At 37.0% G+C, this 17,278-nt stretch overlaps 1 protein-coding gene across 1 annotated transcript in view; it reads left to right on the forward strand.

Annotated features, from left to right (window-relative positions):
* Positions 1–15,957, forward strand: part of LOC149847323 (tRNA nucleotidyltransferase cca2-like) — a 126,488-nt gene extending 110,531 nt beyond the window's left edge. Inside the window, exons 14-15 of the mRNA XM_089993982.1 lie at positions 15,348–15,445; positions 15,511–15,957. Of these exons, the coding sequence (XP_089850108.1) occupies positions 15,348–15,445; positions 15,511–15,615 (203 nt within the window). The 3' untranslated portion in view covers positions 15,616–15,957. The remainder of the gene's footprint in view (positions 1–15,347; positions 15,446–15,510) is intronic.
* Positions 15,958–17,278: the final 1,321 nt, after the last annotated feature.

Raw genomic sequence — 17,278 nt, forward strand, 5'->3', positions numbered from 1 at the left:
GAAACAGTTGATAGAAAAGAAGTATTTCAGTAGTAGAAGGAAGAGAGCAAAAGACTCGCTGAAAAGGGAGAAAGAAAAGAATCAGGCGTGACCTGTTTCAAACTCGGCTGAAGGGGATGAAGAGTAGAAGACTCGGCTGAAGAGGTGACCTGTTTGAAACTCGACTGAAGAGGAGGAACTCGGCTGTTCTAAAGAGGAGGAACTCGGCTGTTCTGAAGATGCGGAAGAGGAGACTCAGCTCGTCTGTGGAGGTTAGGCTCGGCTGAAGGTCGTGAAGTACGATCGCTGATGAGGGAAAAAGGCTCGGCTGAAGGCTTGGCACTTTCACGATCGCTGATGAGGGAAAAGACTCGGCTGAAGACTTGGCAGGAAAAGACTCGGCTGAAGGCTTGGCAGATCCTTTCACGATCCCTCACGAAAGCACTTTTATGCCCAGATTAACATGCTCTGATACCATGTTAAAACTGCTTGGGTTGGCAGTTCTATCGTGAATACCGAGAAGGAGGAGTGGGAAGAGAGGAGAGGGGATTTCCTTGGAATCGGCAGCCACTTCAATTTCAGCGTGCTGCACTAAAACATCATTAATATAGAATAGGTTTACAATAATATTTTACAATGGCGAGATTGCCCCTGGTTAGTAATGTATAATACATTATACATTATAACGTGAACCTATTCTATATGGATATGGATCAAGTACTGGATCCATATCCGATCTATATTCTAATACAAAGCCCTTTTTCTCATATTTTATGTTTTACTATGGATGCCCACATCACATAGTTGGTGTCATTTAGGCGTACAAGAATGGAGACTATCACTTCCCTCTCATTCTTCATTTGCCCACATCTTAACAATTATAGTTATTTTTTCAAAAATGAGGAGGTTTATGTCCTCCTGTTGCCCGATTTATAAACTGCATGCACTTCATCAATATCTTTTTTTAGAGCCAAGCGAGTTTCTTCTTGGCATAGATCAACAAGAATTTCACTAAGAGGAGTTGAAGCTCTATGAAGTAGGGATCCTCTTAGTTGTTCAAATTCGGGCCTAAGCCCATGAATAAATTGAAAAAAATCTCTTTCTCTCTCTCTTCATTTGCTCTTGCCTCATGGCAATAACACTTCTTTCCCAATGAGTTTCAAGGAGAGCAAGTTCATCCCATAGAGGGGATAAAGTATTATAATAATCTTTAATACTCATATCTCCTTGCGTGGTATCTCTCACTTTTTCTTGTAAAAAGGAATGCCTAGCATGGTTTCTTTGAATATACATATCTTTCATAAAAAACCATGTTTCGTTTGCCTTCTTGAATTTGGTAAGATTAGCACAAATTTTTGAGCTCCATATTATTCATGAACCATGCCAATATTTTGGCATGCTCACTTTCCTAATCTTCAACTTTGGATTGATACTCCTGAATGACCTTGGCCTTTTCTTCTCCACTCAAGGCTTTTTCTTTATCTTCTTTCTTCTTGATGAGTTTTAGTTGAGGTTCTGGAACCGTTCCATATACATACCCTCAAAGTTTTTTTATCTTTGAGGGTGTTCTATAGCGGCTACCCCTATCCTATAATTAGTCCGATTCAATTTGAACGAAAGATCAATCTTTGCATTCTTGTCAACCATTATGAAAGAAAAGGAGAGAATGCAAAAACATGCAAAATACAAGCACACAAAAAATGAACCAAGTGAGAGTCCCAAGAATGTTCAAACACCTAGGGGCTTTGATACCATGTAATCTATGAAACACAGACTCTTTAACAGGGCAACACACCCATGTTGCACCCGCACCCATGTGGGTGCGACACTTGGACATGGCTTCCTTTATGTCAGGTGAAATCAACCACACCAAGGTCCATTTTTGTCCCAAAAGTAGATTTGGTTAACCCTAAGTAAGTCCAGTTTTATCTAATAATATATATATATATATATACACACCGTTCCCGCACCCCTGCACCCAACCTTTTTTAAAGTGTTGCATCTGCACCCGCACCCATATGACATAGCATGTAATGAAACACTAGTGCAAAGAGCAATGTCACAAAGTGACAACAACGAATGTACAAGCACATAAAAAAGAAGCCACTAATGGGCAAAATACAATAAGCTACAAAGGGCTAGGCACCACACACACACACACACAGAGAGAGAGAGAGAGAGCTTAAAAATATGAAGAACAATGTATTGAAATGCTCTTAGAAGCCTAGAAAAAAAAGGGGATAAAGACCCCTTATTTATACACATTATGGGATTAAGGGGCGCTCCCATAGAGCTGTTGGTTGGGGAGGGTCCCAACAGCTCTATTGGGAAGACCCTCTTACCCCTACTCAAATGAGAAAACAGCTCTATTGGGAAGACCCTCTTACCCCTAATCAAATGGGAAAAAGAAAGAGAGAAAAATAAAAGAAAGACAAAAAATGTCCCTAGTGGACATGTCTATTTACATAGAGGGAAAAAGACTAAATTTCTCTTAGTGGGCATTACAAAAAACATTCATATATATATATATATATATATACTTATATTTGTTTCATATTGATATTGTTATTGTTGTTGAAATTTATATTATTGTGATTCTTTTTAGCTTTTGCATTTCTTTGAGAAATTGTATTGCTTTTATACACATGATGTTTGGTTATTGGCAATTCGATATAGTTGTTTAGAATTATTGATGATTTATATCTTCGTATGACATGTCTATCTATGTTATTAATATATTGTTTGTGCATGCTTGTTTCTTGATAGTCTATATTAATAGGTGATTATGATTTTGGTCCCCAGTAATTTAGTATTTTTTTTTTACTTTTAGAGATATGATCTTTACTTATTGGATTTTTTGAGAAGTGGTTTCAAAGTTATCTTAGTGTTTCATCTCTTTATTATTTTGAGATATTTTGAATTAAGTTATCTAGTGTATTTTTCTTTTAAATTATTAACTCTTGTTTCAGTAATTATTAAAAATGTTTTTGCGCTATTTCTAAATAGTTATTTTTTATTTTCTCATGATTGTTTGAATGATTTTGATTTAAATGATTATTGTATTTTCTATATGTTGTATTTTCTTGTGCTTTCTCTTCATATGTATATATATCTAATATTGTATTATATTTTAATATATATACACACATTTTTTATAATCTCTTTGTTGTAGTTGTTGCTTTGTGATGCTTCCTTATTGCAGAAACTAAGGGAAGTCATAGATTGAGCCAAAGTACCTTGTATATTTGAAGCTTAAAGTGCTTGAAATTCTAATGATGATTGAAGTTTGAAGAAGCCTTAGAATTTGAATATCTCATCTTGAAGATTATTTATGGAGGTATTTGAAGACCTTTTCACATCTTTTTTTGCAACCTTTTGGTTTTCCATCTTAAGTTTGAGGGAGGGTGTTAAGATAAATATAATATATTTAGGTATACACATCAATGCTTCCTTTGTATTTGTTATTCTTTGTATCCTTTTTGTTTTCTTGGTATACCTATTAAGTATTTAGTATTTAGATTAAGTATACTTAAATGTATACTTGTAAGGTTAGAATAAGTATTTTTCAGTAATTTTTATTTATATGTTTATTTTTAGTCATTATTTAATTATTATTTTTTTGTAATTTTTATTTTTGGTCACTGTTTTGACGAAGCTAGCCATTAAGACTATGCCTAATGGCTAGTTGGAGGAGGTCCAACTAGCCGTTAGGCTAGTCCTCTCCTTCTCTCTCTCTCTTAAATAATGGGTGTGTATGTGTGTGTTTAAGTGGGAGAGAAGGAATGTATATTGAGTGTGTGTGAATGAGTGTTGTAGTGAGGTTTTTCTTGTATTTTTTTATTTTTATTTCACATCAATAAAATATTTAACTTTTTTATAACTTTTTTCTTCTCTTATATTTGCATGGCCTATTGTATCTAGCCAAATGCTTCTTTATAATGCATTTGATCTTTGTTTTCATAAAGGCACATTTACCACACTAGGAAAGACAAGTACAGCCTCACCAAAACTAGTAACCTGGTTTGATAGCTAGTACATAGTTTGTATAGGTTGTTCACTTGTTTACACTTTAGTTAATCAATAACTGCTTAAAATAAAGACGACTCAAAATTGATTGGTATTCTGCTATTTCTTTCTCAATATCTATGATAGTAATCTCATGGATAATTTTCTTCAGGCCAGCTCCCATTATGTACCTAATCTTAGTATCATGAACCTGATGTTAATGCATTTCTTTCTATGTGCTGCCTGCCTATGTAAAATTATTGACCTAAGTGATTGCTTGCAGTTGACTTCATCTAGTTCAATGTTATACTGTTCTGATATTTGCAGGCTCTTCAGTTTTTATAATTATTTTTCACTACTGCTACATTTTATGCTAGCAAATGACAACTAGATCAAACAACCTGTAATTTGATATTCTTCATAGATTTCAGGTCTGCTGGTTTTGGATTTTTGTTTTTTGTTTTTGCAACACTTTTTTTTCATCATGCTTCTCTTTCAAATCCTAGTAAGTGTAATAACCTCGATTTTTGACATTAATTGTTTAAATTTATCTAAAAATAATAGGTATTTTTCTAAAGGTGGGCATGGGATCCGCATTTTGGATCCAGGATCCATAGATATACGTATAATAACTTATATATATATATATATATATATATATATATATGGAAAAAATAACAACTAAGGATAATACAAATAATATTAAACATAATATATACATATATATAACCTGTTAATACGAGTACCCGAAGGTGGATCCATTTGGATCCAATCTGCGGATCCACACCGCGAGACCTACAGATCCAAACCGCGGGCAAACCACGGATCCACACTACAACTCGGACCCAAACCCGTAACCTGGTAGGGTTTTTAAAAAAAAAGGAAACCCGTAACCGCCTTCCCCCTTTAAAGCAACGCCGAGGGAGGGGAGGCCCTCACGCGCAACCTCCCTCTCCTTTTCCCTTCTCCTCTCTCGCTTACCTGCTCTTCTCCCTGCGTGAGGCAGCCACCGACGCCGACTGACGATGTCGGTCCTCCAGGTAAGCTCTGTTTCCTCTCTCTTCTCCCTTCTCTCTCTCTCTTTGTGGTTGCCGGGAATCTGGCAGGAGGTCGGCGGCCCCCCGCCGTATCCCTCTTCCTCTTTCTGTGTTCACCAGGAGGCCAGTGGGATGTCGGAGGCCCCTGCCGTGCCTATTGTTAAAATGTATACTCAAAAACATTATTGTAAATATAAATATATATACTTATATACGTAGAGATACGTATACATATATTATATGTATACGTATCTCTATATATAAGTATATATTTATATATTTTTTCATTTTTCCCCTTTTTTTATTTTACCCAAAAAGGGTATTTCTGTCTTTTTACATTTTGCGCATATTCCATTTGGAATATGCTGTATTTTTTTCCCTTTATTTTTTGTAATTCCTTTTCTTTTATTTTTTCCTTTTTGCTTAAACAAAAAGGTGCATTGGGGGTCTCCCCAATAGAGTCGTTGGGGAGCCCCCAACGGTCACAATTGTGACCGTTGGGAGCTCCCCAACGACTCCTTTGGGGAGCCCCCTCTTGCACCTCTTCTCTCTTGTATAAATAGGGGTGTTCCCCCTTGTTGTAGAATAAGCTTGAGAGTCTCAAGCATTTGCTTCCATTTTATGAAATACATGCATTATTGCATGTTTATTATTTATACGTTTTTTGCGTATTTTGTTCAAGTGTTGTGAGAGTGCTTTCGTGCACTTCTTTTATAAAGTATTTGTGCTTGTATGTGTATTGTCTCTTCGTAGACAATTTCACATGGTATCAGAGCAAGGTTGGTGATTGAAGATCGTGGGATTCTCCTTTTTTCGAGTGCCTCGAAAATCGTGCCTTCGGATTTTTAGAGATTGAAGTGGTGGATCTTGTTTCTCAAATATTTTAGAAGGATCTTGTGCAAGCTTGAAGTTGAAACATTGTGTTGGTACGCCCCTTTTCTCCTTCTCTTTACGCATTAATGGGTGAGAAAGAGTCTCACTTTGCTCTTGGCTTCAAGTTGAATGGGTCCAACTATCACATTTGGGCCGGGAACATGGAGGCTCATATAAAAGGAAAAGGATTGTGGGGTTATGTGCAAGGCACAATTCCGGAACCGGAACCCAAAATAACCGTAATAGACGGAAGTGAAATCAAGATTCTTGAGGAAGAGGAAAGAATCAAAGCTCTTGAAGAATACTCCAAGAAGCACGACAAATGGGAAATGAAGAACTTCAAGATTCTTTCTTGGTTCTTCGCATCCGTCGAAACAAAGATTAATGCCAACATTATCAAGTTCAAAAAAGCATCGAAAGCTTGGCATTATCTCGAGAAAATGTATACATCAAGAGATCTATCCCATAAATATTACCTTCAAAAGAAGGCTCTCTCCCTTACTCAAGGCGAAATGTCTATTAGGGAATATTTTGCCGACCTTTCCTCTATTTGGGATGAGCTTTCTATGCTTGAACCAAAATGGAGTGGAGAGGCAATTGAACTCCGCCACAAGCAACTTGAAGAAGATCGGTTCTTCAATTTTTTGAATGGGTTAAGACCGTAATTTGAGCAAATAAGGTCATCACTTCTATCCTCATTTACTCCTCCCTCTCTTGAAGATGTTCTCACCAAATTAAGTGGTGAGGAGACTCGTATGAATTTATGTAAACAAGGATCAAATGTTCTTGTGGTTCCTTGTAATCATGAAGAAAACAATGAGGTCAATGCCGTATCAAGACCCGAAAATAATGTAAAGACCTATCGTCCTCCTCATTTCAAATTCCAAAATCAAGGAGGAGATGGTGGACAAAGAGGAAAGAGGGACTATAGCAAGACTATTTGTCACTTTTGTAAAGAACCGGGACATATCAAACCCGTATGTCCCAAATGGAAGAAGCTTCTCGCTATGGCCACCACCGGTGTACCACAAAAGGAAGAGGCATCATCAAGTGGGTCACTCTCGTTAAATCAAATAGTGGAAGCCCTTCAACCTCTTCTCAAGGGAGCTACATCCGGTGCCGCCGTGTCTACTTCTTCCATTCCAAGTAAAGTCTCTTGGCTTTTGGACTCAGGTGCATCTTTTCATATGTCCTCAAACATGTTTTCACTTTCCGATTATTCAAAAAATGTTTCTCCATTCTTTGTTTCCATTGCGGATGGAACCTTTCTTGAAATTAAAGTAATAGGTAGTTTTGAAACTCAAGATTTTTTCATTCCAAAAATTAGATTTATACCTAAACTTAACTTAAACCTTCTCTCTGTTTCTCAACTCTCGGACCATGGATGCGATATTAAATTTTCATGTGACAAATGTTTAATACAGGATCGTCGGTCCGGGAAATTGATTGGGGAAGGCTTTAGAAAAGGAGACTTATACTATATGGAATCTCTTCAAGTTCCAAAATCTTTTTGTAATGTTGCCCGGAACAAAGATATAAACATGTGGCACAAAAGACTTGGTCATCCTAATATCACAATGTTATCTTATTTGCATTTTGCAAAGGATCTATGTAAAAGTTCATTTTCCTGTAATGATTGTATTCTCGAAAAAATGCAAAGTTTACCTTTTGAGCAAAGAACTATGTTCTCATCTAAAACCTATGAAATTGTTCATTCCGATGTTTGGGGACCCGTACCTGTTGTTTCAAAGGGAGGCTTTTCTTACTATGTTATTTTTGTGGATGATTTCTCCAGGTATTCATGGATTTATTTCCTTAAGTACAAACATGAAGTTTTTACATGTTTTGAAACCTTTCACTCAATGATCCAGAATCAATTCAACAGTAATATAAAAAATTTTAGAAGTGATTCGGGAGGAGAATATCTCTCCAACCAATTTAAAATATGTCTTGAGGATCACGGGATTATTCACCAAAGGTCTTGTCCTAAAACCCCTCAACATAATGGGTTGGCCGAAAGAAAACATAGGCACATCATTGAGACCACTAGGACCCTGCTTATTTCTCAAAACATTCCTAAGAACTTTTGGGTTGAAGCAGCTCTTGCTTCTGTTTATCTGATAAATTGCTTACCATCTAGAATATTAGGAAAAATATCCCCTTTTGAGATCTTATATAAGCTTGAACCTGATTATAATAGGTTACGTGTTTTTTGGTGTAAATGTTTTATACTTACGGATAAAAATGACAAGCTCTCTCTCAAAGCTATCCCCTGCGCCTTTCTTGGGTATTCCGAAACTCAAAAAGGGTTTCGTTGCTATGATCTTCGAGATGATAAATTATATGTTTCTAGAAATGTAACGTTTTTAGAAAATGAGAGTGGATTTGGAAAAAATGTTTCTCAACAAGAAAATTTTGATTATTCATTCCTTTTTTATTTATTGGCTAGTAATGATGATGTATTATCAAATCACGATGAGGAAAATGATGGTGATGTTGAAGAACATAACCCTCTCAATGATCAAGAAAACAGGATTTCAAGTGATCTGATAACCTACTCCCGTAGAAACCAAGACACCTTTAGAAGTGCCATTGACCAATATAGTGAGCTTGTTCCTACTCTCGATCACCGAAGATCTGAGAGGAATAGGAGACCGCCAACTCGTTTTGTCTCCTTTGATTCTTTTTCACCCTGGTATAGGGCTTGTCTTAGTGCCATTCACTCTTATTTTGAGCCAAGAAATTTTGAAGAAGCTAAAAAATGTATAGAATGGCAAGAAGCCATGCAAAATGAACTTAATGCTCTCAAAAGAGCCGAAACTTGGGATTTCCAAACTCTACCCATAGGAAAGAAAACTATAGGTTGTCGATGGGTTTTTAAGGTTAAAACTAAAAGCGACGGATCCCTGGAAAGGTATAAAGCTCGCTTAGTTGCAAAAGGGTATGGGCAAGAGTATGGAATTGATTATGAAGAAACTTTTGCTCCTGTAGCCCGAATGGTTACAGTTAGATGTCTTATTACTATTGCATCTATTAAAAATTAGAACATTTTTCAAATGGATGTGAAAAATGCTTTTTTAAATGGTGATCTTAACGAAGAAGTGTATATGGATGCCCCACCAGGCATGAAGATTCCTAAATATAAAGTTCTTCGTCTTCGAAAGGCCCTCTATGGTTTGAAACAGGCTCCCAAAGCCTGGTATGACAAATTTACCAGTGTAATGTTGGAAAATGGTTTCTCCTCATGTTATACTGACAATGCTCTATTTACTAGAAAATCTAATGCAGGGATTGTCATATTATTACTCTATGTTGATGACATGTTAATTACAGGTGATGATGTTCAAGGAGTCTAGGGTATTAAGTCCGTCTTGACTTCAAAATTTGAGATGTCAGACTTGGGTTTTCTGACATCTTTTCTTGGAATTGAGGTTGCCTATTCACAACGTGGTTATTTTCTATCTCAGTCTAAACTTGCTTGTGAGATTATTGACACATCCGGGATTTCTGATGACAAATTATGCGAAACTTCTGAAGTTGTGGGAGCAAAAATGAAGATTGACGATGGTGTTCCCTTAACCGATCCTACCCCTTACAGGCAGTTGGTAGGTTCTTTAATGTATCTTAGTATTACTCGACCTGATTTGTCACATGCTATACACATCGTCAGTCAGTTTTAGCACGCTCCCACAATCGTTCATATGAGTGTTGTTCTTGGCATCATCAGATACTTGAAGGGCACAGTAAATAAAGGAGTATTTCTATCTTCTTCTTCTTCTGACTTAAAATTACTTGCTTATACTGACTCAGATTGGGGAGGTGACCCTAGTAACCGTCACTCCACCACTGGTTTTTGTGTTTTCTTAGGTCAATCTTTGATTTCATGGCGATGTAAAAAGCAACAGAAGGTCTCTCTGTCATCCACTGAAGCCGAATACAGAGCCATGGCATCCACTACCATGGAAATCGTATGGATTCGACAACTTTTGGAAGATATGGGAGTGCCCATCAGAGAACCAACAAAGCTGTGCTGTGACAACAAAAGTGCAATCTATATTGCCAAAAACCACACCTTTCACGAGCGAACAAAGCATATAGAGATGGACTGCCATTATGTCAGGGAAGAATACTTGAAGAAGGTCATTGATTTACCATACGTGACGTCTGAGTATCAACTTGTGGACTTCTTCACAAAAGCTCTTTGTTCGCCTAGATTTCATTTCCTCCTTGGCAAACTTGCGGTTATCACACCGTAAGTTTGAGGGGGGGGGGGGTGTTAAAATGTATACTCAAAAACATTATTGTAAATATAAATATATATACTTATATACATAAAGATACGTATACATATATTATATGTATACGTATCTCTATATATAAGTATATATATTTATATATTTTTCCATTTTTCCCCTTTTTTTATTTTACCCAAAAAGGGTATTTCTATCTTTTTACATTTTGCGCATATTCCATTTGGAATATGCTGTATTTTTTTCCTTTTATTTTTTGTAATTCCTTTTCTTTTATTTTTTCCTTTTTGCTTAAACAAAAAGGTGCATTGGGGGTCTCCCCAATAGAGTCGTTGGGGAGCCCCTAACGGTCACAATTGTGACCGTTGGGAGCTCCCCAACGACTCCTTTGGGGAGCCCCCTCTTCTCTCTTGTATAAATAGGGGTGTTCCCCCTTGTTGTAGAATAAGCTTGAGAGTCTCAAGCATTTGTTTCCATTTTATGAAATACATGCATTATTGCATGTTTATTATTTATACGCTTTTTGCGTATTTTGTTCAAGTGTTGTGAGAGTGCTTTCGTGCACTTCTTTTATAAAGTATTTGTGCTTGTATGCGTATTGTCTCTTCGTAGACAATTTCACACCTATCACCTTTTCCCCTCTCCCTTGGGGCCTTGCCAAGGGTCGGCAGGTGGCCGGCGGCCCTTTGCTGCCCTTACCCCCTCCTCTGTGGCTCGTCAGGGGGGCGGAGGCCCCTGCCGCCCTTTTCCCCTTTTGTTTTGGCCAACAGGCAGGGGGGGCTGCCTGATTCCCCTCTTTTGGGGTAACCAACGGGGGCCCTGTTTGTCTGGTAAGAACAACTGGTGCACGGTACCTTGTGTTGGGGCGCCGCAGGTCCAAAACTCTGTGGTGTAGTGGTATCACTGGTAGGGACCTGCCCGATTCCCTTTGTCGGGGAGAACAACGGGGACTCCGGTTGTCTGGTGCGAGCTGTGAGTGCACGCCACCTTGTGTGCGGACGTTGAAAGTTCAAATCCCATTGTATGGTTGTATAGCCGCCAGGGATCTGCCTGTTCCCCTTTTCGGGGAAGCCAGCTGGGCTCTGTCAGTCTGGCAGGAGCAGTGGATGCGCGACACCTTGTTTTGGGGGAGGAAGGGGGTCGTGAGTTTCAACCCCAAATGAATTTGGCATGATTTGATCTCAGGCAATTAGGTGGGTGGTATTGGTTCAAATCTCAAGGGCATCAGCCCTTGTACGAGCCGAGGTGTGGTGATGCCTTGGGACCATGGGATAAGCCCGCGTACGTTGTGAAGACAGCGACCATAAGCACGGGCAGCAGACATAGGTCCGTATTCTGGGAAGTTATTTTCCTCTTTTTTTTATTTCAGTCTTTTCCCTACTGTGACCTCTTTTTATGTTCGGCAGACACCTCCGACGACCCCTGATTGAGCCGTTCCTCGCCATTGGCATCTTTGGGCTTTCCCTCCAAAGCATCGGTTTAAAAGTACGGATTCTTTCTTTTGAATCATGTGAGAAATCGAATACCGATTCGATTTTCATGTAATATTTAGTGCAAATCTATAGTTAAAGAGTGATTCTATGTGTTCACTCTAGATTACATGGATGAGGATCCATAGATCCTCTTTTATATGGGTGTTTTCGGTTCTTTACACATAAAAATTCTGTGTATGGGGTTTTTATACAAAAACGGACTCATATTGGGTTATGATCGAGATTTATTTCTGTTTGTTATGATCAAGATTTATGCTTGTATTTATATACCTTAATTTGTGTTTTCTGTTCTTGAATTGGGTTCATGCTGGATATAGTTTGAATGACTTGATCGATGCTTATAAAACTGATTTTTTTTAGGCACAGTTAAGATCAATGCTTAGGTGGTGATTAGGTTTGCAAAATTGTTTTCAAGTTCATTAACTCAGCAAATTGCATATCGCTATATACAGATTCTCATATGAAAAGTGTTCATGTTATCCCCTAGTTTACATGTGTTAAAGATTTAGTTTTTCTTTCTACGCATGTGAATGTATGGACATGTGCATGTATTGAAAACATGGATCATGAAAGTTTATTGTTATTGCACTCACATGATTACATACTTGTATGCATGTTTTGCCAGAGGTGAATAAAGGAAAGAATGGTATCTCTTGTGCTTAGAATCTACATGTTATGCTTGATTAAGACATTAGTGCAAGGTTGCTTGCATATGCATGTGCATACATGGAATTGATGTATTTTGGCACGTACATCATGGCGTGCGTGTTCACATATTTTAATTTGAACTGGTTCATGAATAAAAGTATGTGTTTGACTTGAGTATGCATACTTATTGAACAATGCATGCTTATGAATATTTTTGTGGCATACACTTGATACATGTTTGCATTTCTGAATGTTCATATAAATTTTCAGAATATGTGGTGTGCATGTATTTTGGTTCTCGAGACATATCAAAATTTGGAATTATTTATATGCTTTAACTTGATATGACGTGCTTAAGCATCATAGTATATGAAGTTTGTTTCAAATGCATGTGCATACATGAATTGATATGTGTTTCGCATATACATAAATGCATGAGTTGTTCACTTGTCCCAATTGAGATGATTCATGAGTGAATGCATGTGTGTGGATTGATTTTGTAAAGGCACATGCACATAAATGATGAACACATGCATATGAATGTGACATATCATGCATATGGTTAAATTGACATATATAAATATGCATTTAGAAGCATGATTGCAAGTTGTTATGGTTTTTGTGTATGATGCATCGATGATCTAAATGAATCATCACAGGCCTGGAGAGCCTTGAGCTTTGGTTCCTCTTTCTTTAATTGTTTAAATGCATCGCAAAAAACACATTTATATTATGGTTTTAATTGCGTTGTTTTATTGTTGTCATGGGTGGTAGACTGTGAAGAGTTGCGCATACTGATTTGCGAGCTTATGGTTGCATGTTGATTTGCAAACTTATGTTATTAATTTTGCATGTTGATTTGCAAATGTAAAAGAGATGAATTAATAACAAGATAAAAAGAAAGTAAAGAACAGTGTAATTTGTGTTTTCTTCATGTCCCTTCTTTAATGTGAGAATCTTGAATATTGCGGTTCTGAAAAAACTGTGAGGATACAAAAGCTCTGTGTGCGTTGTTTTGTCTTTGAACCCGATATTGAGGTTCTTCTTCTGGTCACGGTTTTAGGGAGAGTCCGCCACTTTGCCTGGGGGTGGTGTGTTTAACACAATTGTTGTTGTTTTGGTATACCAAGAAAAGTGACACTTGTGGATGCTGATGTCTTTGGTGTCTCCGACATTAGATGTTGTTTTCTAATGTTTCGATGGATGGTGTTGTTTCCTGATATCGATCGAGGGTTAAGTTTGTAACCCAGTATAAAATACAAATTGTGTGTTAAGCTACCCTGGAAACCTAACTTGAACTCTGAGATTTTACATGTTTGGTATATCTGCGGGCAACGGTAATTAAAAAGAGGAACTTAAATTATATACATTTAATAGGGCATGCATATAGAAAATGAAACTTTAATAAAAATAATGAAATGTTCATGCATTGCATATAAATCATGCATATTCCGGCTATGCATTAGAACATGCATATTTTACTTGTTTCCTTAATTATTACATGTTGGTGAATGCATAATATTTAGATTTTAATGCATGTTAAATGTCTTGCTTACTTAAATTGTGATCTCTGCTATTGCTTAATGATTCTTCATGCTTAGGAATTGTCCCCTGTTGCAGGAATGTTTAATTGTATTATGAAATTGGTATAATTTCATTTTTTTTAAATTATTGTATGAAATCTTATCTATATTCTTTAGCTCACTTGTTTTATTAGAGGTACTTGTACTCAGGATTTCGATTCTGACACCCTACTTATATGGTTTTTCATAGTCGTAGGTGATCAGTGAAGTAGATTAGTTTCTGAGAGTATACGAGGTTCACCTTTGCTTCCGACTGCTTCATCTACGGACAGAGTGACTCTACTTTTTGTTTCTTTTAGTTCTTTTTATTTTCCTGCAGTTGTTATTTCACTCTCAACTTGAGTATGAAACTGTTATTGATTCATTAATAAAGAGTTTTGTTTGGTTGGTTATGGATGATAAATGTAAGTTCGTTTGTGGTGTGTGGTTATCCAGCTGAAATTGAAACTGTAAGGACCTCGGGTCTCTGAGAAGTTTTTTGCAATGGCTAAAAAAAAAAACTGCATTTTTCAAGGGGTATGAGTTGGGGTCGTTACAGTAAGAGGTATGTTTGCCTCTTAACAGAGTATGAATTGAACACTAACCAAGCCCATCCATGTAAGATGGGCATGTGTTTTTTATGTTGCCTTAGTTGCTTTCGTCCCTCTTTTTGCTTCATTGCTGATGTGTCTTGTGGGTGGTTCTATGTATGTATATATGTATGTGTATACATATACTTACCTACATATGTATATATTATCAGTTACTACCCGATCTGAACCATCTCATCATGAGATATCCTTCATTCTCTCTCAACAAATGTCTCCTTTTCCTGTTTCTCTCCAACCACCTTCAAGCTGTATGCCCTGCCAAGGAAGGTTTCCAGAAGGCCGCTTGTTCTTGATGAGTGTTGCCACCTTGATCAATAATTTTTATGGACACTATTAAAATTTTAAGTGGCTTTTGTCATTTCTAATCTTGCGGCTGGCATATATATATATATATATATATATATATATATATATATGTGTGTGTGTGTGTGTGTGTGTGTGTGTGTGTGTGTGTGTATGTGCAAACAAAGAAAAGATGCATGACATATTTTGGATAACCATCAACCTATGTCAACCATGTCCATATTTAAGCCACTTTCAGCCACGAGTGGCTTAAAAACAGAGGGCCAATTTCAATGGCCAAGAACGGTATTGCCACTCCAATCAGTTCAAACCTCCTCAGACACAATGCAGCCAGAAAAACCTTGAAGGGTTTTGTTGGTTTCGCAGGGAAATTTTGGCTGCAAGGTGATTGAAATCAGTTGGGTGGAAACATGCTTTGCTTGGTTAGCACCAAACAACCAGAGGGAGAGAGAGAGTTTCACTCTTTGTTCTGTTATTGAAGAACTACCGACTGAAATAACCTAATGAGCTCCATGCTTCTTCCAACATTTTACTCTTTTGCTTCATAGAATGATGGAACTGTGAATTTTTTTCTTATTCACTACAGATTTGGAAAAGGTATGGGAGATGAAAAGGCTTGTGGACGGAAAAGCTATGATGAGCATTCTAGGACTTAAAAGTGGTGGTCCTCAGATCGGAGAATGGGTATGACATGTAATGTTTGGGGAGGTATGTAGCCTATCATGCTAACTTGCTTTTCTTAATTGCAGCAAAAAAGACTACTCAAATGGCAACTTGCATATCCTTCTGGTACTTTTGATGACTGTTCTGATTGGCTTCGACAATCCTACTCAAAACGACCCAAATCCAACTGAGGATCTATTCAATTCCTATCCCACAAGTTTGGGTGAATGTGTGGCATTTCAGTCCAGGATCTTAATCAAATCTTCATTGAAGAAGTGCACACTATGCTATTTCTAGTTTTCTACTTTTTGTGCCTTGCAATTTGTGACATTTTGGAGCTCAGGTTCCAGCCATTACAGCTGACCTTTTTTTTGAAAATTATGGGTCTACACTGTGCACCATTTTTTGCTAGTTGGTAGATTTGCAATCCTGTAATTAAAATTTCTTGGTACATGACTGGAATATTATGGTGATTGGCAGAATCTGTGATCCATTGCTGTATATAGTAGTTCAGAAATTCTTTTGTCCTGCAATTGAGTTGTATTGCCATGAATTCCATTGTTATCAAATATGATATGAATTGTAGTTCACAACCATTTTCTTCACTCTCTTTTTTCCCTTTTTTCTGGGTACTGAAGAGCTTCATGTTCTTTTTTTTTTTAATTCCCCGAATAGTCAAAATGGGGAGATAACCGTGGATTTGAACCTGAGACCCCTTGATTATGATAGAGCAACCTAATCTTTATTACATTTGACACGTTTTTTAGTATTTTATTAAAAAACATTTTATACCGCTTGTGGATGCATCAACTTTAGAAAGTCTCAACAATTAGATCGAGCTTGGGCTTTTAGCATCTTAACAAACGTCCGTTGAACCCTAGGCCCAGACTTATGCCCTCTAGCTGTGGAGGTGCGAGGGAATGGTGGGCCTATTGCGTCTTTCACAGTTTATCCCCTAAAAATTGGTTTCAATTTCCAAATGAGTTTAATACACACATAGGCTGTGGAAATGGGGCTTATCCGTGATAACCTTTGAGTTTGTATCAATGGTAATGGTTTCTGAAATTCACATTCAGCTGATTTATGGTTCTAGTAGAGAAAATGTGATCTCAAGAACTTTCTGTAGTGGAGAACAAGCATTGTATTGTCTCTGGTGGGTAGGGAGGACCTCAAAGGTGACCAGCTAATCTGTGGTCAGTGATAGGTTTTTTTATTTGGAAAATGACTTCACTATATGTCTAATTTGACGTAATTTTTTAAAAAACTATGCAATTTTTTATATTTTTCAGATGTCCAAAATCATAAATATCTGACATTTTTAAGACACTTTTACCTTTTGCAATTGTGAATTTATGCATTTTTGTGATAAAATTATGCCATCCATCGAATATGTCCAACACCCACTTAAATCCATAATCGAAGGTTTTTTATGCGAATTTAAACCTCACGAACTCTTATAAATTTATTTGCGAAATCTTGGTGAAACTTAAACCACCAAAATCACAAGTATCATATTCTTTTGCATATAATAAATATTTTTGCATAAAAATATTTGTGAAACATCTTTCGCAAATAACATACTTTCACATATATCCTAAAATCGCATAAGCTTATGTGTGAAACACTTTTCACTAATTTAGCAAATAACTTACGTTTTCACATATATTGCATGCTCTCACATGAAATTATTTGTGAATCTCTAGATATCGCAAATATTGTACTTGAATATTTGTGAAAATATGATAAATATGAGATTTTTTTTTTTTGCAAATTTCTCAAATCATATAGAAACTCATGGTCTTCAACCTGATTATTTTTGCATAATCTTGGGGGGGGGTTGTCTTTTCTCCCCAA

Source organism: Nuphar pumila, chromosome 2 (assembly GCF_984573655.1).
Source record: "Nuphar pumila chromosome 2, dmNupPumi1.hap1.1, whole genome shotgun sequence".
Classification (NCBI taxonomy): Eukaryota; Viridiplantae; Streptophyta; class Magnoliopsida; order Nymphaeales; family Nymphaeaceae; genus Nuphar; species Nuphar pumila.